This window comes from Suncus etruscus, chromosome 9 (assembly GCF_024139225.1).
Source record: "Suncus etruscus isolate mSunEtr1 chromosome 9, mSunEtr1.pri.cur, whole genome shotgun sequence".
In the NCBI taxonomy this organism is placed as follows: domain Eukaryota; kingdom Metazoa; phylum Chordata; class Mammalia; order Eulipotyphla; family Soricidae; genus Suncus; species Suncus etruscus.
This window is the reverse complement of record NC_064856.1, coordinates 28,554,149-28,580,463: the sequence shown is the minus strand read 5'-3', so window position 1 is coordinate 28,580,463 and position 26,315 is coordinate 28,554,149. Positions and strand designations below refer to the sequence as shown.

The 26,315-nt window shown below is 40.4% G+C and overlaps 1 protein-coding gene across 1 annotated transcript in view; it reads right to left on the bottom strand.

The window, feature by feature from the left end:
* NCOA3 (nuclear receptor coactivator 3) overlaps positions 1–26,315 on the bottom strand; it is a 71,907-nt gene that overhangs the window by 6,109 nt on the left and 39,483 nt on the right. Inside the window, exons 5-17 of the mRNA XM_049781306.1 lie at positions 22,398–22,572; positions 21,550–21,738; positions 21,285–21,386; positions 15,395–15,535; positions 14,855–15,002; positions 12,549–12,940; positions 11,507–12,381; positions 10,056–10,191; positions 8,946–9,140; positions 7,747–8,073; positions 7,528–7,654; positions 4,858–5,029; positions 1,642–1,935 (exon numbers count right to left, since the gene is read on the bottom strand). Of these exons, the coding sequence (XP_049637263.1) occupies positions 1,642–1,935; positions 4,858–5,029; positions 7,528–7,654; positions 7,747–8,073; positions 8,946–9,140; positions 10,056–10,191; positions 11,507–12,381; positions 12,549–12,940; positions 14,855–15,002; positions 15,395–15,535; positions 21,285–21,386; positions 21,550–21,738; positions 22,398–22,572 (3,273 nt within the window). The remainder of the gene's footprint in view (positions 1–1,641; positions 1,936–4,857; positions 5,030–7,527; positions 7,655–7,746; positions 8,074–8,945; positions 9,141–10,055; positions 10,192–11,506; positions 12,382–12,548; positions 12,941–14,854; positions 15,003–15,394; positions 15,536–21,284; positions 21,387–21,549; positions 21,739–22,397; positions 22,573–26,315) is intronic.

Here is a 26,315-nt window from a genome sequence, read left to right as displayed (position 1 = left end):
TGGGAATGCCGTTTAGTCCAGCCTTTATGGAAAACAATACGGAGATTCCTCAAAAAAATTCGAAAATGGGCCGGAACAGTGGCATAAGCATTAAGGTATCTGCCTTGCACATGCTAGCCTAGGACAAACCACATTTATATCCCCCGGCGTCCCATATGGTTCTCCAGGCCAGGATTGATTTCTGATTACATAGCCAGGAGTAACCCCTGAGTGTCACTGGTTGTAGCCCAAAACAAACAAAAGAAACTGTGGTACATACACACAATGGAATATTATGCAGCTGTCAGGAGAGATGAAGTCATGAAATTTTCCCATACATGGATGTACATGGAATCTACTATGCTGAGTGAAATAAGTCAGAGGGAGAGAGATAGACACAGAATAGTCTCACTCATCTATGGGTTTTAAGAAAAATTAAGGACATTATTGTATAATGCTCAGAGACAATAAAGATGAGGGCTGAAAGGATCGGCTCACAATATGAGCAATATCACAATATCACTATCACAGATAGTGGTGAAGTTGGGGAAATACCTACACTATCAATTATCATGACAATCTTAATGAGTGAGAGAAGTAGAATGCCTGTCTCAAATACAGGCAAGAATTGGGAAGGGGGGCATTGGTGGTGGGAATGTTGCACTGGTGAAGGGGGTGCTTTGTTTATGACTGAAACCCAACTATAATTATACTTGTAATCATGGTGCTTAAAGATTTTATATTAAAAAAAAAGCTATTCCTTTTTGTTTGTTTGTTTTGGGGCTACACCCAGTGACACGCAGAGGTTACTCCTGGCTATACGCTCAGAAATTTCTCCTGACTTGAGGCACCATGGTTACTCCTGGCTATACGCTCAGAAATTTCTCCTGACTTGAGGCACCATCTGGGAATGGGATGCTGGGGATCGAACCCAGGTGCATCCTGGGTCAGCTGCATGCTAGGCAAATGCCCTACTGCTGCACTATCATTCTGGCCCTGGAATAATGAAAATATTCTAAATCATCGTGTGTGTGTGTGTGTGTGTGTGTGTGAGAGAGAGAGAGAGAGAGAGAGAGAGAGAGAGAGAGAGAGAGAGAGAGAGAGAGAGAGAGAGAGAGAGAGAGAGAGAGAGAGAGAGATTGATTACTGGAGACAGGGATAATTTTTATAAGCAACCAGAAAGCAGGAGTTCCATAAAATGAATGCTTAATCATTCTGAATATTTAGGATTTTTTACATCAGAAGCGACTGGTTTGGAAGCCATCAAAATATTTTTTGTCCCTAAAAACATCTACTGACATTCTTAAAGTTCTAACCTGTAGCATGGAGTCTTCCTACATAAAAAGTATCTGATTCTTGCATTATCGCTCCTTAAACAGAAAACATCAGCACAAATAAAATATCACATAGAAGCAAAAAGGAATTTCTTCTGGTTCCTCAAGCACATCAGGAGGGATTTCTGAGTGCAAAGCCAGGAGTCACCACTGAGAAGTACTGGGTGTGGCCCAAAAAGGAAAACAAAAAAAATAAATTTTATTGTGGGGGAAGGGCACATGTATTCCTTTACTTGCAGAGGGCCAGAGAGAAGAACAGTTTGAAAACAACAAGAAGCAGCCCAAACCAAAGGTCAACCACTTCCATCCAGAACAGAGAACAGCTTACCTGCTGGCCCTGCAGCCTCTGCTGAAGCTGCATTCGAAGTTGTTTGGGGGTGTTGGTCCGTGGTCTCATGATATTGGCCCTAGGGTGCATTCCCTGGAGAGGGAAATTGCCTTGCTGGTTCATCTGATTCATCATCGAGTTAAAAGACGGTGATTGTCCCTGAAGATTAAAGCCTCCTTGCATGGGAGGCCCCTGTGTTGGGTACGTCTGCCCATATAATGCTGCCTTTTGATCCATTAGTACTGTTGCATCTTGACCTTGGAAAACATCCTGTTTGGGTTCCAAAGCTTGTCCCTTAGAAAGCAAACACATAAATGAACAGTAAAGTACATCTGGGAAAGCGACAGAAATCAAATGTTCTGGCCACAAGATAGTAGTAGTCTTAGGACCAGAAAGCACAGAGAGTAACTTTGTATGTGGCCTTGTACATGGTCAACTTAAGTTCCATTTTCAGCATTCCATATGGTCCCCTGGTCACTGCTAGGAGTGATCCTGAGTAACTGGCTGAACCAGGAATAACCTCTGTGCATTGCGGGGTATTGCCCAAACACAGTCCCCTCCTCCACCACAAAAATAAAAGAAATATATATAGTGTTTGGATTCAACTTCCAACACCAAACAATTCACCAAGCAGAGCTGACTATAGCCCTAGAGTCCCCCCTTCCCCCTGTGTGCACCATTAGGACGGCCTAGGAATCCCCGGAAATCCCCAAACGGCAGTGCATCCTCAGGTCTTAGCACCAAACTACCAGCCAGACTGGCAAAGAATCATGGGTGCCCCCAAACTGAGCACTGCTTAGGAGGTACCTGTCCAAACAAACAAAAGACATCAAATACTCTAATGTCTAGCTTCTTAAACTGTTGAACACAACCCCATATGGAATCATGGAGTCATGTAACTGAATAAGAAAGTGGGAGGGGGGGGTCACCCAAAATTGGCAACAGTAAACGGTTCTGAACGCACAACTAAAAATTATTTCAAAGCCAAATGAATCCAAATAATGCATCCAACGTTTTTCTGGCAATGCTAACCATGTTACATTTCTCTGGGAAAAGAGGTTCAGGAATAAGAAGTTGAGTAAGTCCTGTTCTAAAGGTGAAAAACAATGTGCAGTGAGTCACAGGATTCCAAAAGCAAATTAGGTTTACTGTCAAAAGTTCCCAGAAACACAGTTTGTGGCTCATCTTTTCACCGTTGTGTCTCATGCCTAGCACAAAGACTCATAGATGCAATTTTTAAAAACATCCCACCCCAGGGCCAGAGCGATACACAGCAGGTAGGGTTTGCCTTGCATGTAGTAGACCCAGGTTGGATTCCTAGCATCCCGTATGGTCCCCCCTGAGTCTGCCAGGAGTAATCCCAAATAAGACTGGGTATGGCCCAAGAACGACAACATGTTTCATCTGCGGTTCCCATATGGTCCCAAGTACAATCAGAAGTGATCCCTGAGTACTATCAGGAGTAACCCCTGAGCACCACACCCTGTGCAGCCCCAAAACAAACAATAGACCAAGACTAAGCTTAATACCTCTTTATTTGTACAGCATTCACCCACTCAACAAAGTTTCAGTGTTAGCTCACCAGAAAAAGGCCCTTCTGAATCTTTTCTCAGTCCATCCCCAGTAGCCACCATAGTTGTCCACTCAGTCTAGAAGTTAGACTAGAACTTTTGTTGTCTTTTACTTATATATATACTTATTTATACTCTACATATGAACAGATATTTTATAGTGTTAATATCTACAATACTTTAAATCCTGGAGATTTGTTTTAGACCAGATCTCTAGGTTTCATGACCATATGAACTTCCCATGGCAAATATAAAATTAAGATCACTGTTATGAATGAATTTTCATGTAATATGCACATAGATGTTTTGGAGATAGTAAGCGCTAACTCTGGCAGAATGTTTGGTGTGTATTCACTCACTCACTCACTGTGTAAAATTTAAAGGCTGTCTTTACTCTCTACAGGAGGGGCCAAATAGCTATTCATTCATTCAGTAAGTACATATTACTTGCCAAGTATCATTTCTCTACACACATACAAAATAACATCTGGCAGGTGACAGAAAAAATAAATAAAAATGATTATTTTAGGGGCCAGAGAGATAGCATGGTGGTAGGGGTTTGCCTTGCATGCAGAAGGACAGTGGTTTGAATCCCGCATCCCATATGGTCCCCCAAGACTGCCAGGAACAATTTCTGAGTATAGAGTCAGGAGTAACCCCTGAGAACTGCCGGGTGTGATCTCCTCCAAAAAAAAAAGTATCAAAAACAAAACAAAAGAGTATTTTGAAAGAAAAATGCCTGCCACACTAAACCAAAAAGAGCCTGTCAGATACTTCTTCTCATCCATGGCCAGAGACTGCTTGCACCTACTCTAAGGAAAGGTGCGTTGTTGTTTCGGTCTTGTACCCTCTGTTAAAAATAATGTCTAAGGCATGGTCCCTTTCCTGATGTTTGCTTCTTCGCTCAATGAGATGAACTTTGGCAGGAGAAACTTAATTTGTTCACTCTTGTTTTTCACCCTCTAATAAAGACTGACATGTATAAAACAAAAGATTTCTTTAATAAAGGAGTCCACTAGAAAAGTCATTAATTAGGGGCGGGAGAGATAGCACAACGGTAAGGCATTTTGTCTTGCATAGGGCTGACCCGAGATGGACCTGGGTTCGATTCCTGGCATCCCATGAAAAACCACTCCTGAAATACAGTCAACATAAGTCAACATTCTCTCGACTACAAAAAATGTAAAGTAAAAATAAAAACTAGCTTTATTATATTATTTTTCTCCCACTGTGTAAAACTTGACATCTTTAAAGACGCTGTTGCTGAAAGTGACGTCATACTAGTAAGGTTTATTGTCTAAAAGTAATGCTGGTATTTCTAAATGTAGTAATGTCACATAGAAAGAAACACATTCAAATACTTTTATGCATGGCTTCATGAATTTGCAGATAAGACATGTATAGACGGGGCGGGAGAGATGGCATGAAGGTAAGGCGTTTGCCTTTCATGCAGAAGGACGGTGGTTCAAATCCCGGCATCCCATATGGTCCCCTGTGCCTGCCAGGGGTGATTTCTATGCATAGAGCCAGGAGTAAACCCTGAGCGCTGCCAGGTGTGACCCAAAAACCAAAAACAAACAAAAAAGACATGTATAGACAGGTATGAGCACACACACTCATATATTTCCATGCTAATGTTACTTACTTGATTTACAAGTTCAGGTATGCCCAAAGCTCTGTCAATTTCCTCTAACCCTGTGGCATCTGTGTTGCTCAGAAGAGTGTGTAGTTGATCTAACAATGCCCTTTCATCACTCTGGCCTTCCAAGTTAGAAGGTGGGCCAAGCAAGTCATCCAACGAATTCCTAAGAAGTGGTCTGAAAAGAGATTTTCAATCAATTCTAATGGTACTTTGCTCTTTAAAAAAAATAAAATGTGGGCAAAGAAGATATCTTAAGAGATTAGAGCACTTGCTTTCAAGCATGAGCACCAAGTTCAATCCCGAGCACAAATAGTCCCCTGCACTTTGAGAAGCCATACCTGAGCACTGATTCAAAATAAGTAGTCCCTAAGCAATGCCAAGTATTGCTTAGTTGGCAAACAAAACAAAAATAACAGCAACCACAGAAAGTTGTTTTTTGGATTTGGTTTTTGGGCCATACTTGGCAATGTATAGGGGTACTCCAGTGGTTCTATACTCAAAAATTACTGCTGGGGGCGAGAGAGATAGCACAGTGGTAGGGTGTTTGCCTTGCATGAGGCCAACCCAGAATGCAGGCGGACCTGCATTTGATTCCCAGCATCCCATATGGTCCCCTGAGCCTGCCAGAAGCAATTTCTGAGCCTGAGCCAGAAATAGCCCCTGAGCACCACCAGATCTGGCCCAAGAAATATTTTTTAAAAAATTACTCCTAGCAGGCTTGGAGGACCAAATGGGATGTCAGGGATTAAACCTAGGTTGGCTGTGTGCAAGGCAAGCACCCTAGCCACTGTATTATTGCTCTAGTGCAGTATTTTAAATAGGGACAAAGCAATAGCACAGCTGTAGAGTATTTGCCTTGTACGCAGCTGACCCAGGACGAACCCAGTTTCAATCCTCGGCATCCCATATGGTCCCCCAGATATATGCCAGCTGTGGCAAAATAAATAAGTAAATAAATACTTTAAATAAAACTCACATACTGCAAAGGTAAATAAGAGAATAGCAAATGTCATCACTTTAAACTTAAAGTACGCAGTCTTTTTTTGGTTTTAGGGCCACACCCAGTGACACTCAGGGGTTACTCCTGGCTTTGCATTCAGAAATCCCTCCTGGTTTGTGGGACCATATGGGACACCGGGGGATCGAACCGTGGTTCGTCCTAGGTTAGAAATGTGCAAGGCAGGGGCCTGAGAGATAGCATGGAGGTAAGGCATTTGCCTTTCATGCAGGAGGTCATCGGTTCGAATCCCGGCGCCCCATATGGTCCCCCTTGCCTGCCAGGAGCAATTTCTGAGCCTGGAGCCAGGAATAACCCCTGAGCACTGCCGGGTGTGACCAAAAAACCACAAAAAAAAAAAAAAAAAAAGAAATGTGCAAGGCAAATGCCCTACCACCTGCACCATTGCATTTTCATCATAGTATTGGGGGTTGTGAGCTTGATATGGTAGTGGGCAAGACAATAAGACTTAAGACTGTGTACTTTAAGGGGCCAGAACAGTGGCGAAGTAGTAGGGTGTTTGCCTTGCATAAAGCTGGCCTAGGACAAACCATGGTTCAATCCCTGGCATCCCATATGGTCCTCCAAGCCAGGAGCGATTTCTGAGTGTTTAGCAAGGAGTAACCCCTGAGCATCACCGGTGTGGCCCAAAAACAAAACAAAACAAACAAAACACAATGGCTAAATCTACAGGTATTTGGAGACGTTTGAGATTACAGAATGGAAACGAAAAGAAATTGCTCTGTTTTCAAGATTCTATAAGGACGGTTGGTAGTAGTTAAATAGCTGAAAGATGAGGAAATCAACATTTAAAGTCTTTGTTAAAGAATAGATGAAAGGATGGAAATACCAGACTATACATCACTTGTGTCGGGGGCCAGCCAAAATCCCTTTCTTTAATACTTGGCCTGCAGGTATCAGATACTGACAAATATAATAGAAATCTCACAGACCCGAAGTGCTGCACACAGCACACATCAAAGAGCAGTGCAATTAATGGTTATACAGCTTATAAAGTTCTGTGAAATTGAAATTTTTTTAACATGGAGAGAAACACTTAAGTTAATAATACTTATAAATAAGTCTCTATCAATATACTCATTCACTGACTACTCAATAGATAACTTTTTTCTTTAATTTACAGCAGAATTCAAATTCGAATTGGCATTGGCAGGTACTCATTTTGCTCATGAGTTAATGATCAAGCTACATAAAAATTATATACTCCATAATCTACCTTTTACAAAAATATGAATGCTACAAGTTCACTGTCATCCCTGAAATACTTTAAATATCTTTAGAAAAAAATTTATCCAAGCTTTAAAAATCCATTTTTGGAAAACTGTAGCTTATCTGATAAATATCAAACTAGTAATAATTTAAGCGACACACTAAAATTCTTACAACACTATGAAAAATCTTCTTACAGGGGAGAATCTCAGGTTGGACCACTTGATGATTTGACAGCTTGACAGTCCAGACTCGTCTCCCCCTACCCCCACCTTCATGAATATCATGCATGCAGTCTTTGCCTCACTGATACATGCACCTACTTCGCAACCAAGTACCTCATTTTCAGAGAATTTTTTAAATTATCTATCAAGTTTTTTTTTATCTGTGCTCTTTTCTAAATAATCTGATACCAACATATTTTTCCAATATACAAAAAGTCTCACCGGTTCTGAGTCCCATGAAGGCCTTGCTCCATGGACAACATGCCGTCTGGCCAAGAACCTGGTTGGTTAGATGGTGCTACTTGGCCATACGGACTGACCCCCATTCCCATGGGAATTTCACCAGGCCCTGAGGAAACAAAAAAGATACATTTTCAAATAAACCAATAACAAAACTTGCTCTAAAATCTGAGTTTTCTTTTTCATGAAGAGGACACTTACGCATTTGAAGCATCTGCTGTTGCTGCTGCTGCTGTTGGTGGTGGTGCTGCTGCTGCTGCTGGTGTTGCTGTTGGTGCTGGTGTTGCTGTTGGTGCTGGTGTTGCTGTTGGTGTTGTAACATTGGTCTTGCACCTGGGATGCTATTGGACCGAAGGGGCAGGGTGGGCATTGAACCCCCCAAAGAAGGCCTGGGTAAATTATAATCTGCTGCTGGTCTTCCCATGGAATTTGAACTCATAGATTCTAGTCTGCTGGTCTTCGAGTTTGGTAATCCCCACTCTCCTGAGGACGGAGTCTGATTCATGGTCATATTTCTGTTTGGTCCACCTATAACCAGTAAAAACTATTAAACCTTTTCCATATTATGAAATTCTTCAAATGTATGTACACATACATATACAATTATATACAACATCAGCTTTGGCCAAAAATACAATGCTGTCATCCAAAATATTGTCAACTATAAAGACAGTTTAGACTGTCACGTTGCCATATATTCATGGCTAGTTAAACAGTGTCTTAGATCAAAGTCTCTTTAAGAGGGTCTGGAGAAATCATACAGGGCATAAGGAGCTTGTTTGGCACAGATTCCCCTTCCAACCTCTGGCACCTCATATGGTCCTGGAGCATCTCCAAAAGTAATTCCTAAGCACATAAGAAGGAATAAGCCCCAAGCAGCACCTGGTGTGGCCCAAAATCCAAAAGCCTCTTTAGATTTTAGGTACCAAAGACATGGTAATTCAAAACCCCATTGCTTAAGAATAATTTTTTAAGAGGTCAGAGAGATAGTACAACAGGTAATTGCCCTGCATGTAGTCAAGACAGGTTTGATCTGGTACCCCAAGCTTTGCTAGAAGTGATTCCCGAGTGCAGAACCAGGAATAAGCCTTGTTTACAATTGGGGTGCGGCAAAAACTATTTTTTCTCCAAAAACACTACTTATTTCCACTTAATTGAGTGCTTTATACTTGGGGCAAGGGAGATAGTAACGGGGTTAAGGCATTTGCCCTGCACAATCCCCAGAACTACATATGGTAGGTACTCCTAGGCCCTTCTAGGAGTGATAACTGAGTGCAGAGCTAGGAGTAATCCCTAAGCACACAAGGTGTGGCCCCAAAACCAAACCCCTTCCCCAAAAGTATTTTAAACTTGTTTTTCCCAAAAGAAATTTTAATAAGTACCAAATAAAAACAACATACCCATATTTGAGACATAATTGTCCTGACTATCCATCATTCGTGGATTCCCACCCAACATGGTTTGCTTTGGTAACATGGAGAAAGCATTCATGTTCTTTATTGGAGGGCTAGAACCAACAGTAACAGGACTTTCGAGAGATGCTGCTCGGTTATAAGGAGGACGAATGGGCTGCACAGATGGGGAACTCCTCAAACCTGCAGGAACAAGAGTACATGACAGACATCTCTGCTCCAATGCTCAAAACATAAATATTCAGGTGCAAACCATAAGAACCAAGACTTTCTTACTAAAACAAGCACTATATTCCTAGAACAAAATAAATACTAAGAACACAGACCAAAACTTTTATTAGATCTACCAAATAAAGTACAACCAAGAATCTGTATTGGCTATTCTGTAGTCTATCAGGAAGTTCGTATTACTGCTTCTTTTAATACCACAAATTTTACCAATGTTTCAAACTCCTAAAGATTGCCCATAATGTGCTTATTAAGTGGCTTCCCTAATCAAAATTTCACAATTTAATGTAAGCAGAAAAGTTGTTTTCTAATTAGCATTGCATGAAAGGTAACATTTCATCCTAACCTTTTTCAGTTGTTTTTTTCTAACCTATTTGTTAATTTGATTGTCTTTCAGTTTAGGGAATAATGTCACTGAAAATGAATAATCTGGTTAACCATACATTCTTTTTTAACTGATACATAGAATATGTCTTTGTTAAAATGAACAAGAAAACATACAAGAGATAGAGGAGTTTGGTAAGAACCAATAACCACAGAAGAAAAGTGACAGCTAAATTCTCTGTGCCTATGAAAAATATGTCCTATCTACAACCATCTGAAGCAACCAAGGATTAATTTTTCCTCTATAAATGCCATAATTACTTGCATGAGATTAATCAGAAATGGGACCTTTAAAAGCTAGAAAATGTTATAGAGCTCTCAAATACACAATTAAAAATTAGTATTCTTATAATCTAAGAGGGAGAGTATGTATTTCAACATTATAAATGCAATTTGGATCCTCATCTTAGTTCAAAAGTATATGAGTACATAAAAGAGTGTAAAAATTTGAAAGACAACAACAATAAAGCCTAGTTCTTTTCTCACCCAGAGAATTAGTTCCTTGAAACATCTGTTGCTTGGTTCCCAGATTACTACCATTTGTGGGTATAGAATTATTGTAAAAGTCAGCACTAGTCAGATCACCAAGAATAGCATCTAGATTATCCAAGTCTCCAGGTCCCTGAAAATAAAATTTTAAAAATTAATCTATATGCATGACTAGATATATAGGCTTATAAACATGCTGGGGGAAGAATGGGGGGGGGGGGAGAGTTAGAAACAGATAAATAAGTTACCTGAAAGGATAATACCTGAAATATAAGTTATCTGAAAGGATAATACTGAACTTAAAGGCTGGCACATTATGGTCCTCATCCCTAGTCCTGTTCCTTGATAGAACTAAAAAGCACTGGTTTTTAGTGCTTATAGTGAGAATCTATAATGCAGACTTAATTCTTAAGCTATAGGATATGTTCCAACTAATACTACTCAGGTATATTAGCTTATAGAAACTTAATAGACACCTTCTGAAAATAAGACTAATAATAAAAGCAATAAGCTAATATTCAACAAGATGATCACATGATAGCTTTAAAAAGGGCTTTTTGCGAGCCAGAGAGATAGTATAGTTGATAGGTGCTTTGAACACAGCCAGGTGAGGGCCCAAAAAAACAAACAAAATAACAGGGGACACACTTTGCATGTTTAAGGTCTTTAGTCTGAATCCTATCACCACCACAATTAATCAATCAATTGGGGGAGCATGGTTTCAACCCTTGGCATTGAATGACACCACTCTCCTGCACACACAGTAGAGGAGGGACACAGAGGGCACTTTAGGTTAATGAAGAATACTAGGTCATGCAAAGGACAGGTGTGCTAGGGTCAGGGAAATGGCCCAAAAGGTTGGATGGAGTACAATGCCTTGTATGCAGGTACCCTGGATCCAATCCTAGCACTACACAGTCCTCCAGAGAAAACCATGGACAATGAGCACTCAGCCCAAGTACCAGTAGATGTGACTCAAAAACAAAACAAAACAAAACAAAACAAAAAAAAGAAACAACAAAAGACTTTCTATGTTTAACAATATTAATACCTCCCTAAAAGAATGCTCAAAGGGAATCTGGAAAATACTTAGCATATAATGAAGTAAATTAAATTTGGTATTTAGATAAAAATAAAATTTTACTATTCATACAAGATTCCCCCCATATCAGACCCTTAAATAATCCAATCTGTTCATTCCAACAAAACACCTCTAGAAATTTTCAAATTAGCTACTAAGAATGGTTACCTTTTATACCATTTGATATTTCTAATATAAACCATTATTTCTGACAGCAATTTTGCTGATTACTTTGCTGATTCCCAAAATGTCATGAAGAATGATAGCACAAACTTATTTCCATTAGATAAATCTAACAGAAGGGATCTGTATCTAACAGACTGCTTCTCTTAACAAAGGAAAAGTAATCAGATAAACAGGACATTACCTCTTCATGTGTTTCTGTCTTAATTTTAGAGTCTTTCTCTTGACTTGAGCTGGGAAGGGAGGAGCTGCTGCACAAAACTGGCTTACTATCCAGAGCTTCCACTTTGGGCTGAAGCTCTTTTGACAGTGTGTCACTAGGGTCATCCCGGTCCAGCAAATACCTAAGCAGAGCATTATTTTCCTTCTTCTTAGGACTTAATTGCTCCTGCTTGACAGTTCCATCCGCACAAGATGCTGTACTACTACTGCTGGTGTCCTTCCCAGTGGCTTCTGCTGTGATCTTAGCTACCTCAGCGGGTGAATTCCCATTCTGCAGCAACTTGTGCAAAATCCGGTGCTTCTCCTGCAGCAGTGACCCATGCATATTGGAAGTGGAAGACACACCTCCAGATGTTGAAGAGGAGACACCAGAGGGGCTGGTGACACTAATGGAAGAGTCTTTACAACTTGAATCCAAGGGAGAGTTGGTCAGGGAGGAGTGACCTCGCTCATCAGAAGAACAGGTTAGTAACTGCAGTAATTTTTTATGGCCTTTGCTTTCCAGAGGACCCCTCTGAGTCTCAGACCCTTCGACACTGCTCTCCTTACTTTCTTTGTCACTGAGATCCCTGTTATTATTAGATGGGCACAATGAACTTTCCACTGGATTCTGGTCACAATATAAGCCTAAGGGACTCTTAGAATCCTGACTATTTACTTTACTTGGTTGGTTAATAGTCATATTGGGAGAGTTGTCCAATTTGGGACCAGGTGAAGACAGAGTGGATAAAAGAGAAGTCCCCACACCCTCACTGATAGCTTGAAGGGCACTGAGAGAACTGCTAGAAAAGCTGAGGTTCCCAGTATTGTTAGAAGATCCCATGGGAGAATTCACACCTGGATATAAGGAGAGAAAAATCAGAACACAAACTAATCAGATCTATCAAACACTACTGAGCACTTCAAAGTTTCTAGAATAGAAATAAATTAATTTGACAAGAATATAAGGGTATACAAAAGATTTATGGGGGGGGGGGGAGCGTGCACACATGCAACATAAATACCTGCAACAGGAGAAAACTGATGTGAAGCCATCTTTGGACTCCCACGATTTCGTGGAGAAATCATGATATTCTGCTGGTTGGAGCCAAGACCAGGACTCCCGTGCGGGGGGCTGCTCATGTTCAGACCATAGTTGTTATTCTGGTAGGAGGATGGAGACTGCATGCCTGGTCCAGCATTCATTGAAGTGATGTTACTGGAAGTTCCATACCTAGTTCCACTCATCTGCCCAGCAGTACTGGGATCGTTCAAGCCATATGTCCTATTGTTCAGCATCTGAAAGCCTTGGTTTGGTGACACGTTCATGCCACCTACTGAATTGCTGCACCCAGGTGCTGGAGGTCTAATGCCTTGTCCCACAGGATTAGGATTTGGTCTATACCCATTCTGTTCCCTACCAAAAAAATGAGAGAACAGCAACATTTTTACTGAAAAATTTCAGAGTAAGAGATATATAGCTCACTACAATTTGTATCTGTACTGACATGCCTCATCTGCATGAGGCCCTGGGGTCAATCCTGGCACTTCACAAAAGTAAATTTTGTAATTAAAATTTCAGATGAGAGATAGCACAGCAGTAGAGCATTTGCCTTGCATGCAGCCAACCCAGGACAGACAGTGGTTTGAATCCCAGCATCCCATATGGTCCCCTGTGCTTGCCAAGAGCAATTACTGAGCACAGAACCAGGAGTAAACCCTGAGTGCCACTAGGTGTGACCCAAAAACAAACAAACAAAAAAGATTTATTTTCATATGTGTTAAACCCCTAAAACAAAAAAGTGGGGGGGGTGTGTCTTTGGGCAGTAACCAGCTATGCTCAGGGATTACTCCCAGCTCTGTACTCAGGAGTAGTGGTTAGAGGACCATATAATATAAAATGTCAGGTATTAAAGCCTGTTTAGCTGCATGCAAAGCAAGCAATCTACTTACTGTATTATCTCACTGGCCCCCTAAATCAAATATTTAAAAAGAATGATGTACCCAGGAACTTAAATTTCTTAAGATGCCATTCCAGTATCTATTCATAATTCCAAGTAGATACTAAACTATTAGTCCAAAAGCATTTTATAAGCCACCAGAATCTGAATGAGTGACACTGCCATAGCAGTGAAAAGGGATAACAGCCATGTTAACTAGAATTTAGGTAAGGCATTTTTCTAGTTACTGTTCATTTGGGCTTAACCTACATAATTTGGGGGTGGGGCGGGGTGGAATAAATGTATTTCGTCTGTCTGTAAATAAGTCATTTAAGTAGTTATGGTATTTTTTAAACACATAAAATTAAATTAGATGAATTAAGACTATATCCCAGATTAACGAAGTACAGGGGCAGAAATGGATAAATCAGGAACAAGATTGTTTTTAAATCTGTACATTACTCATGCCCAAACAAATAGAAGCAAATACTAGAATGTCCCTAAAGTAGAGCCATTTGACAGAACTTGTATGGGTCTGTTAAAATCCATCTCACAATAGCAACAGTTCACTTCAACAACAGAATAGCACCAAATAGCGTAGATAACCTAGATCACACTCAAGGACCCACCACGCAAGGTCCTATGCTGTACTACTAGATTCACTAACATATATCCCAGTCCAATTCTTTATTCTTAAGAGTGTACTTTCAAAAAATATTCTTTTTAAAACAATTCCTAAAAGTGGGCCGGAGCGATAGCTCAGTAGTAGGGCATTTGCCTTATACACAACCGACTCACAATGGACCCAGGTTCGATTCCCAGCATCCCATATGGTCCCCCAAGCTTGTCAGGAATGATTTTTGAGCGTAGAGACAGGAGTAACCCTGAGCACTGCCAGGTGTGACCCCAAAACCAAAAACCAAAAAAAAAAAAAAAAAAATTAAAAGTAACAGAGATAGATTTTATATTCTCTTTCATCTTCTTATTTATATGACTTTTCATTCCCTGACTTTCATATAAAGTTATTTAATGAACAAACATTCATTTTCACTTAAAAGAAAACAGTACAAGGGGCCGGAGAGATAGCATGGAGGTAGGGTATTTGCCTTGCATGCAGAAGGATGGTGGTTCAAATCCCAGCATCCCATACAGTCCCCTGAGCCTTGCAGGAGTGCTTTCTGAGAGTAGAGCCAGGAGTAACCCCCGGGCGCTGCCGGATATGGAGAGGGAGAGGGAGGGGAGAGCACAAATCCAGGAATCTAAGACACTGTAGCAAATTCAACAACCTTCCTGTCTCATCTGTTGTTGTATCTTCTCCCTTACATTAATACTAATGTGTTGTGTGAAGACTGCGGCATTTAATATGAAAATAAATAGTAAACAATCATTACCGCTGAAGAAAATGGGTTGAGACAAAGCCATGACGATCGTTTGTTACAGGATTTCGGAAGAGTTTACTTTTTGTTTGTGCAGATACTATGGTTCCATCTGCCAAAGAGAACCGATACACTGGGGTTTCTGCATGGCCATGTATATAGGCTGTTGGAAGAAATAATTCATTACTAGTAACTATAACAGGCAAAATATGTATTTGTAGAAGAATAAGAAAATCTACCTAAGTGCAGCATTTTCAAAATTCAGTGAGAAAATGAGATCTGTATCAAAGTCATGAACAGGCTAAAATAAGGCCATTCAAGAATTCTTTTCCTACCAAGATGCACAAATAACAACTGCAACTAAGGATATACCTAATGTTCCAAAGCAATGACTTTTACTGTTGGTTAGTGAAAATCTCTTTAACAAAATGGTTTTCAACTACCAGTCCATAGCTAGTGCCAATTCATTTTTCAAAAAAGTACTGCTTCAAACGTACCAAACACCATAACTTTAAAAAAAAAAAAAAAATCAAGACTCAACCTCAAAATTCTTACCTTCTTGATAGTGCCGTTTCTGGGACCATGACTGCCCATCATTAAGACTAAAAAATCTCTGAATACACCTGCGGATGATATCTTCAAAGCCTGGCCTCATGGAGGATCTCAGTGAATTTGTATCTATATTGACAACTTTACCTATTAAACAGAAAGTAAATATTTAAGTCCAACACACAAGTATTTCCTAGATGAACAATGCACTGCTAAGCAGTGAATAATAAACTTAAAGACACAATGTCTCTGCTTCTATAGACCTATCCTCTCATCCAAATTTTTGCTCTATACAGCTTTTCTCTTTAAGAACATACCCCCTGGGGCCGGAGAGGATAGCATGGAGGTAAAGCATTTGCCTTATATGCAGAAGGACGGTGGTTAGAATCCCGGCATCCCTTATGATCCCCCGTGCCTGCCAGGGGCGATTTCTGAGCATAGAGCCAGGAGTAACCCCTGAGCGCTGCCGAGTGTGACCCAAAAACAAACAAACAAAAAAGAACATATTCCTTTCAGGATACTTAAACATTTAAAAGTTCTGCTGTAGGCCAGAGTGATAGTGCAGTGGGTAGAGCATTGACTTGGAATGCAGCTAACTGAGGTTCAATCTATGGCATCTCATATGGTTCCCCAAGCTTACCAGGATTGATTCCTAAGTACAAAGCCAGGAATAGACCCTGAGCATCACTAGGGGTGCCCCCCCCACCAAAAAAAAAAAGAATAAAAAAAAGTTCTGCTGTATAATCATAGAAGTCAACTAAGCTCAATAAACAAAAATAATTTTTAAAAATGTACTGCTGGGGCCCAGAGAGATAGCACAGCGGCGTTTGCCTTGCAAGCAGCCGATCCAGGACCAAAGGTGGTTGGTTCGAATCCCGGTGTCCCATATGGTCCCCGATGCCTGCCAGGAGCTATTTCTGAGCAGACAGCCAGGAGTGACCCCCGAGCACCGCCGGGAGTGGCCCAAAAACCAAAAAAAAAAAAAAGTATTGCTATATAACTTCTATTATCTGAATATATGAAAGAAAGCCTGTCTATATAATCTGAGGTTCATTTTCACTTGAAGGAATAACACCTTCAAGTGTTAACACCTACCAATAAAATTATCTGAGGAATAGTCTATTACTATAGAGTAACTACATAGCAAGAGAAACACCTCCCTACACAACTAACAAAGACAATTACTGGCATCTGAGATACTTGGCTATTTTCTATGCTAAAATCTAAAACTAATACTCATTTCCACAAGTCTGCAAATTTCTGACAATTTTTAAAATTTTAATATAAATACTGGAGAGAGAAATTTTATGAAACTGAAACATGCTTTAAAGTTAAGTTTCAATAATAGTTTTCTTAAAAATATGAATAAGCATTTCACTTTTTTTTTTGTTTTGTTTTTGGGCCACACCCAGCAGTACTCAGGGGTTACTCCTGGCTGTCTGCTCAGAAATAGTTCCTGGCAGGCACGGGGGACCATATGGGACACCGGGATTCGAACCAACCACCTTTGGTCCTGGATTGGCTACTTGCAAGGCAAACACCACTGTGCTATCTCTCCGGGCCCAGCATTTCACTTTTTGAGCAGAAGTTGATACCAAGACAAAATACTTCATAAAACAGTTGCTACTGTAGTTGATGCATTTTCAAAGAGATATGACATCAACTTAACACTTATGTTCAATATTATTTGGAAACCAGTACTTAATGGCCTCAATAGTTACACTCTGTGAATCTTATCATTCTGTAGAACATTTAAGTTCTATCTAGAAAAATCAAAGTACTTGAGAATATCTAAGGGCAATTAAAGTACTGAGGATAGGGGCTGGAGAGATAGCATGGAGGTAGAGTGTTTGCCTTTCATGCAGAAGGTCATTGGTTCAAATCCCGGCATCCCATATGGCATCCCATATAGTCCCCGAGCCTGCCAGAAACGATTTCTAAGCCTGGAGCCAGGAGTAACCCCTGAGCGCTGCTGGGTGTGACCCAAAAACCAAAAACCAAGGGAAAAAAAAAAAAGGACTGAGGATAAGGATTTCCACGATAAAAATAGCTTCATTAGGGCCAGAGAGATAGCATGGAGGTAGGATGTTTGCCTTGCATGCAGAAGGAGAGTGGTTCGAAATCTGGCATCCCATATGGTCCCCCAAGCCTCCCACAAGAGATTTCTGAGTGTAGAGCCAGGAGTAACCCCTGAGCGCTGCCGGGTGTGACCCAAAAAAAAAAAGAAAAAGAAAAAGAAATAAAATTAAAAAATAAGCTTCATCAGCCAAAACAACACAAGGCTTGTGTTGAAGTCGAAACTACAAAAGGTTGTTTTTATCCCTCCTTAAACCGGTTATTTGGTCTATTTTTATTATTTTTTTTAAATATTTTTATTTGAGCACCAGGGTTACATGGTGCAGATTTTATAAAACATGTTTTACAAACATGTTTGTAGTTGAATTTCAGTTGATAAAAAGTACACCCCCTAAACCAGTGCAATCTCCTCGCTTACAATGCCCCCTATCTCCCTCCTCCCCCACCCACTACCTGCCTTCAAGACAGGCATTTTATTTCTCTCACTCATTACCAGTGTCATGATAGTTGTTGGTATAGTTATTTCTCTAACTGCACTCGCCAATCTTTGTGGTAAGCTTCATATCATGGGCTGGTCCTTCCAGCCCTCACTTCTATTATCTTTGGGTATTATTACAATACTGTCTTTTATTTTTCTTAAATCCCACAGATGAATGAGACTATTCTGTGTCTACCAATCTCCCTTTGACTCATTTTACTCAGCATAATAGTTTCCATGTCCATTCATGTATAGGGAAATTTCATAACTTCATTTTTCCTGACAATTGCATAGTATTCCATTGTGTAGATATACCAGTTTCTTTAGCCACTCATCTACTGTCAGGGGCATCTAAGTTGTCTCCGGATTCTGGTTATTGTAAATAGAGCTGCAATGAACATAGACGTGCAGAGGACATTTTTGTATTGTTTTTATGTTAATAGGTATATTCCTAGTAGTAGTATTGCTAGATCATATGGAAACTCAATTTCCAGTTTTGTTTTGGGTTTTTTTTTTTGGGGGGGGGGCATACCCAGTGGTGCTCAAAGGTTACTCCTGGCTCTGTGCTCAGAAATCGCTCTCAGCAGGCTCGGGGACCATATGAGATGCTGGGAATCAAACCAGGGTCTGTCCTGGGTAGGGAGCATACAAAACTGATGCCTACTGCTCTGTTAATCACTCCAGACCTCAATTTCCAGGTTTTTGAGTTTTGTTTTTTTTTTGGGGGGGGGGGGGGCCAAATCGCCCCTGGCTTGGGGGGACCATAGGGGACACTGGGGGAATCAAACTGCAGTCCATCATTACAAGCACGTGTAAGGCAAAAGCCCTACCACCTGCACCACCACTCCGGCCCCAATTTCCAGTTTTTGGTTTTTCTTTTTTGAGGAATCTCCATATTGTTTTCCAGAAAGACTGGACTAGAAGACATTCTGACCAGCAGACAATAAGATTTCATTTCTCCCCACATTCCCAACAGCACTGATTGTCTCTTGTTCTTTGTGATGTGTGCCAGTCTTAGTGGCATCCCCTGATGATTAGTGATGTGGGGCATTTTTCCATGCGCCTATTGGCCATCTGTATTTCTTCTTTGAAGAAATGTCTATTCATTTCTTCTCCCCATTTTCTAATGGATTTAGATGTTTTTTTCCTGTTAAATTCAGTCAGCACCTTGTATATCTTAGATATTGGCCCCTTATCTGATGGGTATTGGATGAGTAGTTTCTTCCATTTCGTGGGTGGCCTTTGTATCCTAGTCACTGTTTCCTTTGAAGTGCAGAAGCCTCTCAGTTTAATACACTCTCATTTGTTTATCTCTGCTTCCATTTGTTTGGATAGTGGTGTTTCCTCCTTAAAGATGCCTTTAGTTGCAATGTCATGGAGTGTTTTACCTACGTGTTCTTCTATATATCTTATGGTCTGGGTCTGAGATCAAGGTCTTAAATCCATTTGGATTTGACCTTTGTGCATGCTTTTAGATGGAGGTCCAAGTACACTTTTTTTGCATGTAGCTGACCAGTTGTCCCAACACCACTTTTGAAAAGGCTTTCCTTACTCCATTTTGCTTTTCTTGCCCCTTTATCAAAGTTTAACTGACTGTGTGTCTGGGGAACATTCTCTGAATACTCAAGTCTATTCCACTGATCTGAGGGTCTGTCTTTACTCAATACCATTCTGTTTTAATGACTATTGCTTTATAATACAATTTAAAGTTGGGAAAAGTTATCCCTTCCATCTATTTTTTTCTGAGTCGTTTTAGCTATTCATGGGCATTTATTGTTCCAAATGAATTTCAGGAGTGTTATTTTTGTTAAAATAGTCTGTCTGGGGGCCGGGTAGGTGGCGCTGGAGGTAAGGTGCCTGCCTTGCAAGCGCTAGCCAAGGAAGGACCGAGGTTCGATCCCCCGGCGTCCCATATGGTCCCCCCAAGCCAGGGGCGATTTCTGAGCACATAGCCAGGAGTAACCCCTGAGCGTCAAACGGGTGTGGCCCAAAAACCAAAAAAAAAAAAAAAAAAAAAAAAAAAATAGTCTGTCTGGTGATATCTAAGTGCACCACCAGTAATATATGTTAACTGCTGAAACATCCAAGTGTGTGTTTCACATGCAGGCACTAATATTAAATGAGCTCCATTTTATTAAATGACTCACTGAGGGCAGACATGGTGGACAAACATGATAGATTCTGAAGTTATACAGATTCAACTAAAAATTATTTTACCAAAGAAGGCAATTTGGGGGTTTCTCACCCTGACAACACTCACGGTTCACTTCTGTCAGTGCTTGTCGGACAATATGGGATGCTGAGGATTGAACCCAGGTCAGCTGCAGGCAAAGCAAATGTCCTACCCACTGAAAAAAGGTAACTTTTATCTTGGACAAGTAATCTAATCTGTTAGTCAACTAGTCTCTCTATCTTCAACTTTGAAACAATGCATATGCGATAGACCCTTGGTATCATTTAACAATTTAATAACCCTCAAATCATTTAACAATCTCAAGTGTGACTCAAAAAGTGAATAAACATTGCTACCACATTTAACTTCATTATTATACACTGATTTTACTTCTTTATTCTCTCAGTAAAGAGAAAGGTCAGGAGTAAAGCTCGGATTGATGTAAAAATTACTCCTTGTGGGGTCAAAACAAGGGTGGTTTTCTTGCATGTGACCAACCCTGGTTCAATCCCAGAAACCCCATATGTCCCCAGAGCAAAACCAGGAGTACCACCTGAATGTAGAGCCAGAAGTAAGCCCTACTTGCAGGTATGACCTAAACCCCTCCACCAAATTACTCTTACTAATACTCATTACATTATCTGGGGGGTGGAGGAGGATGGGTGTGTTCATAAACAAAAGATCTATATTTAAGAGAAAAGAAGTACTAATTTCTGTTTGAAATGCTATTTGGAGAATGAATTGGTGATATTTATTTTTAATTTTGTTAATCTGGGGGCAAACATATCTGACTTACTTACCAAAAGTATCTGTCACTCATTTAGGTTGTATTAGAAACAACAGTCAAAGAAAGAGCTCAAAATAGGGTGAATGCACACTTTCATAAAGGCACACAGGTAGCCCAGGTTACTATCCCTAGCACTACAAGGTCATTGAACTCTGTTAGAAGCAAACCCTAAGCACTGAGCCAAGAAGAACCTCTGAACACTGCTGATATGTCCCAAAAAATAAAATAAACAAATATGGGAAGTAATATATGCAAAACATTCATTAGTTTACATAATGTAAGCACTTAAATAACAATGCCTACCATTGAAATAACTAAATAATATCAAAATTTCCTAGGTAAACAGATGTAGCCACATCCTTCACACACACAGAATTTTTACCTGAAAGATCATGTCTAGTGATAAAGCTCTCAGGGTTTGATGGAAATGTTCTTTCTCCTGTGGTGATGCGCCGTGCCACACAAATCATGCAGGACTGCAAGTCTACAACAAAGAGTAAGCCAGGTAAGAACGACCTTTAACCTTTAGATATTTCTATTCAATAGATGAGCATGGAGATGGAATCCAGGAAGAATTACAACAATGAAAATCACAAAACTACAAGTTTCACTGCTTCTATAGAATAAAGGTCACAAATTGCTCTTACCTTCCCCTTCTTCCATCATAGCTCTCGGCTGAGACAGAGCAAAGCACTGCATTGTTTCATATCTCTGGCGTAGTTCAGGACTCGTATTTATATCTTCCAGGATGTCATGAGGTGTTTTCATCAACATACGGCAATTAAATGTATGGCTTTTTTGTCTCTGGGTCTCATTTGTCCAAGTAACTCCATTAACTTTGAAAAACAAATTAGAAGGAGAAGAGTTTTTGTTTTTGTTTCTCTAAACTGGTAATTCAGTCTATAACTACTGTCAGAAATTCAAGCCTTTATTTTCGGTTACATGTGTTTTCCACAAAAATTACACTTAACATTCAGCCTGGCAACACATGATACAATACAATAATTTTAACTTCTAAAGAAATCTCACTATATATTGGATCCATGAAACTATAATATAAATTCACCAAGTCTGTGTCCAAAGATTCTGTTATTAATCCTTTGCCTTTCTAGAGAAGTTTGGTATTTATCTAATGGGTATGTTCAATTTTCTAAGAAATAGAGGCTGGAACACAAGTAACAAGCACACCTCGCATGCAACCAGGCCTGATTCAAACCCCAACAACAAATGGTCCCCCAAGCATTACTCAGTGCTGTTGCACTAGTAAATGTAGTTCCCAAAGCAGCACCAGAAAGGTAAGTAAGCTTCAGTCTACAGGGCCTGGATAGCACTGCCTCCTCAAGTCCCTGCATAGAATCATGACTTGGTTGGCCAAGAAACAGCAGCAGGGGCTCTCAGGTTTCCTGACCATGGTATGAGAGGCAAAAATATATGAGCAAGACACTGCAGAGGTTTCTGTTCTAACTTATTTAGAAAATACATATGTAAGGCATACCTGTAGATTTTGGTAAGTTTTTAAGAAAATCCTTTCTGTCTTCTTCATGCAAGATACTATAGACACTTGTGTTAACCAGGTCCTCTTGCTTATATTGCAGGTACTGTGTAACATTTTCTGACACAAATACAATGTTTCCATCACGATTCACCACAAACAGGAAGCCATCCAATGCCTAAAATGAAATTTGTTAATGCTGTCACTTTGACTGAATTTAATGAATTGAACTGAATCCCCTCACTAACTCAAAGTAACTATACTCAGAGAGAACTTTTACAGACAGCAGCCTGGACACAGACATAAGAGCAAGGGTCAAGGGTCAATACCACTGCTCTGGCATTGAGTTAATCCAAAGAGTACTCTCAACACCCAGACAACTCAGCAACAGCCTGCTTGCAAGGCGGATGGCTCCGCATCTAATGGTGTGCTGAAACTAGAGGATGCTCCACATCAGCCTGACTGATGAAAGAAATGCATAGAATCCAGAATCTTTAAATATAGGAACCTGATAACAACAACAGCTAAAGTGTGAAAAAGTTTCACCAGGACCACGGAAAATGACTCGGGTTGGACAGACTGGAATGCCTCCAGCACAGAGTCGGTCTTATGCCAATAAACTTCAGGGGTGAGACCTTCCTGTAATCAGGCCAAGAATATTTTTCCCATTTTCGCCATATTTTTCTGTGCCTATGCAAACAACAGCGATTCCCACTGCACTGTCACACCTTTACTACTTTTTTTTAACCCTTATCCTTTAAGGAAAAAAAAGAAAAACAATTTACTGAACTTAAAAACAAATAACTGTAGTAGAATACCTGTTTCGAATACAGGCAGGGGATGGGAAGGGGGGAGGGGGGCATTGGGAGGGGGGAATGTTACACTGGTGAAGGGGGGTGTTCTGTTTGTGACTATAACCCAACTATAATCAGGCTACTTAAAGAAAAAAATATATTAAAAAATAAATAAATGGGGCCGGCGCGGTAGCGCTAGAGGTAAGGTGTCTGCCTTGCCAACGCTAGCCTCCCCCGGCGTCCCATATGGTCCCCCAAGCCAGGAGCGACTTCTGAGCGCATAGCCAGGAGTAACCCCTGGAGTTACCGGTTGTGGCTAAAAACAAACAAACAAAATAAAACAAAACAAAATAAAGTAAATAAAAGAGTAAGGGTCAAAAAAAAAAAGTAAGGGTCAAATTGCCACAAGACGGGCATCCTATAAGTGGAGAAATAGAGACAGTCATGAAAGGACATAGAAAAAAGTGAACTATTCAGAGGATAAATTAAGGGTCTCAGTCTGGCACCTTGCTCTTGGAATTTCAGTCACCAAAATGTTCAGAATAAGTTTCTGTTGCTTAATCAACCAGTATGTGGTGGTGTTGTTATAACTGCCTTAACAGGCCAAGACACTGGCTTCAGTACCTAGGAGAACTTAGAAAACAAAACTAAACCCTGTCAAGGCTGACCATGCCACTCTATAATAGAAGAACTAGTGCCCACAGTCCTACGTTTCCTAGATGGGGCATGGGCTAAGGCCAGTCAATAACTTAAGTCTTTGAGGAGGGCCCGGAGAGACAGCACAGCAGCATTTGCCTTGCAAGCAGCCGATCCAGGACCAAAGGTGGTTGGTTCGAATCCTGGTGTCCCATATGGTCCCCCGTGCCTGCCAGGAGCTATTTCTGAGCAGACAGCCAGGAGTAACCCCTGAGCACCGCTGGGTGTGACCCAAAAACTAAAAAAAAAAAAAGTCTTTGAGGAGCTGGTTACAGGAACCTGTCAATTAAAGAAAATCAGCACTGCCATGTTTGACTGTTTGGTGGTGGTGGGGATGCTGGGAGCAACAACAGCATAACAAGAAAAATTATTTTTCAATTTAACTTGATGTAGTTTTGAGTATGTTTTGTTTTTGATCACACCAAAGAAAGGCAAGTGCCCTACCCACTTTACTATCTCTTTAGCCCTGTGCAACCTTTTTTTAATAAGGAATCCAATGTCAATTATACTGATTACTAATATAAACATAGTTTAGTAGCTACAGAGATAGTTGAACAGGCTGGAGCAAATGCACTGTACTCAGAAGGCCAAAGTTTCAATCCCTAAAACCTAAGCATTGCCAGAAATGACACGCAGACAACAGGGTTAGAGAAATTCATGAGCACTGGCAGGTGGCCAGAAAAAGACAAATAGAATTTTTACCATCATCTTCAAAATAGTGAGGTTCTATCTCATAAAAAAAAAAAAAAAAAAAAAGAAAAAGTAAAAGAAAAAGAAAAAAAAAAAACCACAACATTTTCTAGAATCTGCATTTAGGAGAAGTAAAAGGAGAATATAAATGGCAACTATATTTTTCCAATTTAATGATTCTTCCCCTTGTTGTCTCCATTTTGGTGAGTTTATCAAATGTTATATTTTAGATATAGCATTTTTAAGTTATAAAACTTTTATTTGGTTCTTTTTAGATTAATATTATGAGGCCAGGGATGTGACACAGTGCATGAGACCTGGGTTCAACCCTAGGCATCACAAAAAAAATCTCTAATTCTGTTAAGAAAAATTTATGACTTTTAAGTTATTTTATGTTTCAGTAACTTGTGGTTATCAAGCAAAAGATTCATAGCATTCCTTATGAGCCTTCTAATATTTGGAGGAATCTACAGTGCCATTTTCAGTTTCATCTGATACTATGAACCTGTCTTTATAGAAAGAAATTTTCTTCCTTTTCCAGTCTTGTTTACCAATTTTATATTCTCTATTTTTCTGTCCAGATTTTGCTGATTTCTTCTCTTAAATTTCCTCTGTTAGGGAGCAGGAGCAAGATAACACAGTGCTTGCCTTGAGGCAGCTAACCTAAGTTCAATCCCCAGCATCCCATCTGGTCCCTTGAACTTGCCAGGAGTGCAGGAATGGTTTTGAGTGCAGAGACAGGAGTGATGCCTGAGAGCTGCTGGGTGTGGACAGACAGACTGACAGGCTGACTCTCATATTTTTCTTTTATTCTTTTTTGGTTTTTAGGCCACACCCAATGACGCTCAGGGGTAAATCCTGGCTATGCGATTGCTCCTAGCTTGAGGTGCATATGGTACTCCAGGGGATCGAATCCCAGCCCGTCCTAGGTTAGCTCATGCAAGGCAGACGCACTGCCACTTATACTACTACCGCTCCGGCCCCCAAAGGGATCATTTTCAACCCCCCCAAAAAAGATCCCTTTGACTCATTAAATTTGTTAGAAATTCACTCTCAAGAAACAGTTCAAGGGACCAGAGTGATAGCACCGAGGTATGGCATTTGTCTTACACCTGGCCAACTAGGAATCAATCCTCAGTATTTCATATGGTACCTGAACTTTCCAGAAGTAATTTCTGAGCAGAGAGCCAGGAAAAACCCCAGAAAGCCACTAGGTATGGCCCAAAAACCAAAAAGGGATTTAAATTTAAAAAATTTAGCAAGTTTTGGGGTCGGTGAGGTGGCACTAGAGGTAAGGTGTCTGCTTTGCAAGCGCTAGCCAAGGATCAGGACCGAGGTTCGATCCCCCGGTGTCCCATATGGTCCCCCCCAAGCCAGGGGCGATTTCTGAGCGCTTAGCCAGGAGTAACCCCTGAGCATCGAACGGGTGTGGCCTGAAAAAACAAAAAAAGAAAAATTTAGAAAGTTTTAAAAAAATTTACAAAGTTTAAAACAAAAGGTTTATCATGGGCCCGGAGAGATAGCACAGCGGCATTTGCCTTGCAAGCAGCCAATCCAGGACCAAAGGTGGTTGGTTCGAATCCCGGTGTCCCATATGGTCCCCCGTGCCTGCCAGGAGCTATTTCTGAGCAGACAGCCAGGAGTAACCCCTAAGCATTACCGGGTGTGATCCAAAAACCAAAAAAAAAAAAAAAAAAAAGGTTTATCATGCCAAGGATATTGTTTGTCAGCAAGCAATCTG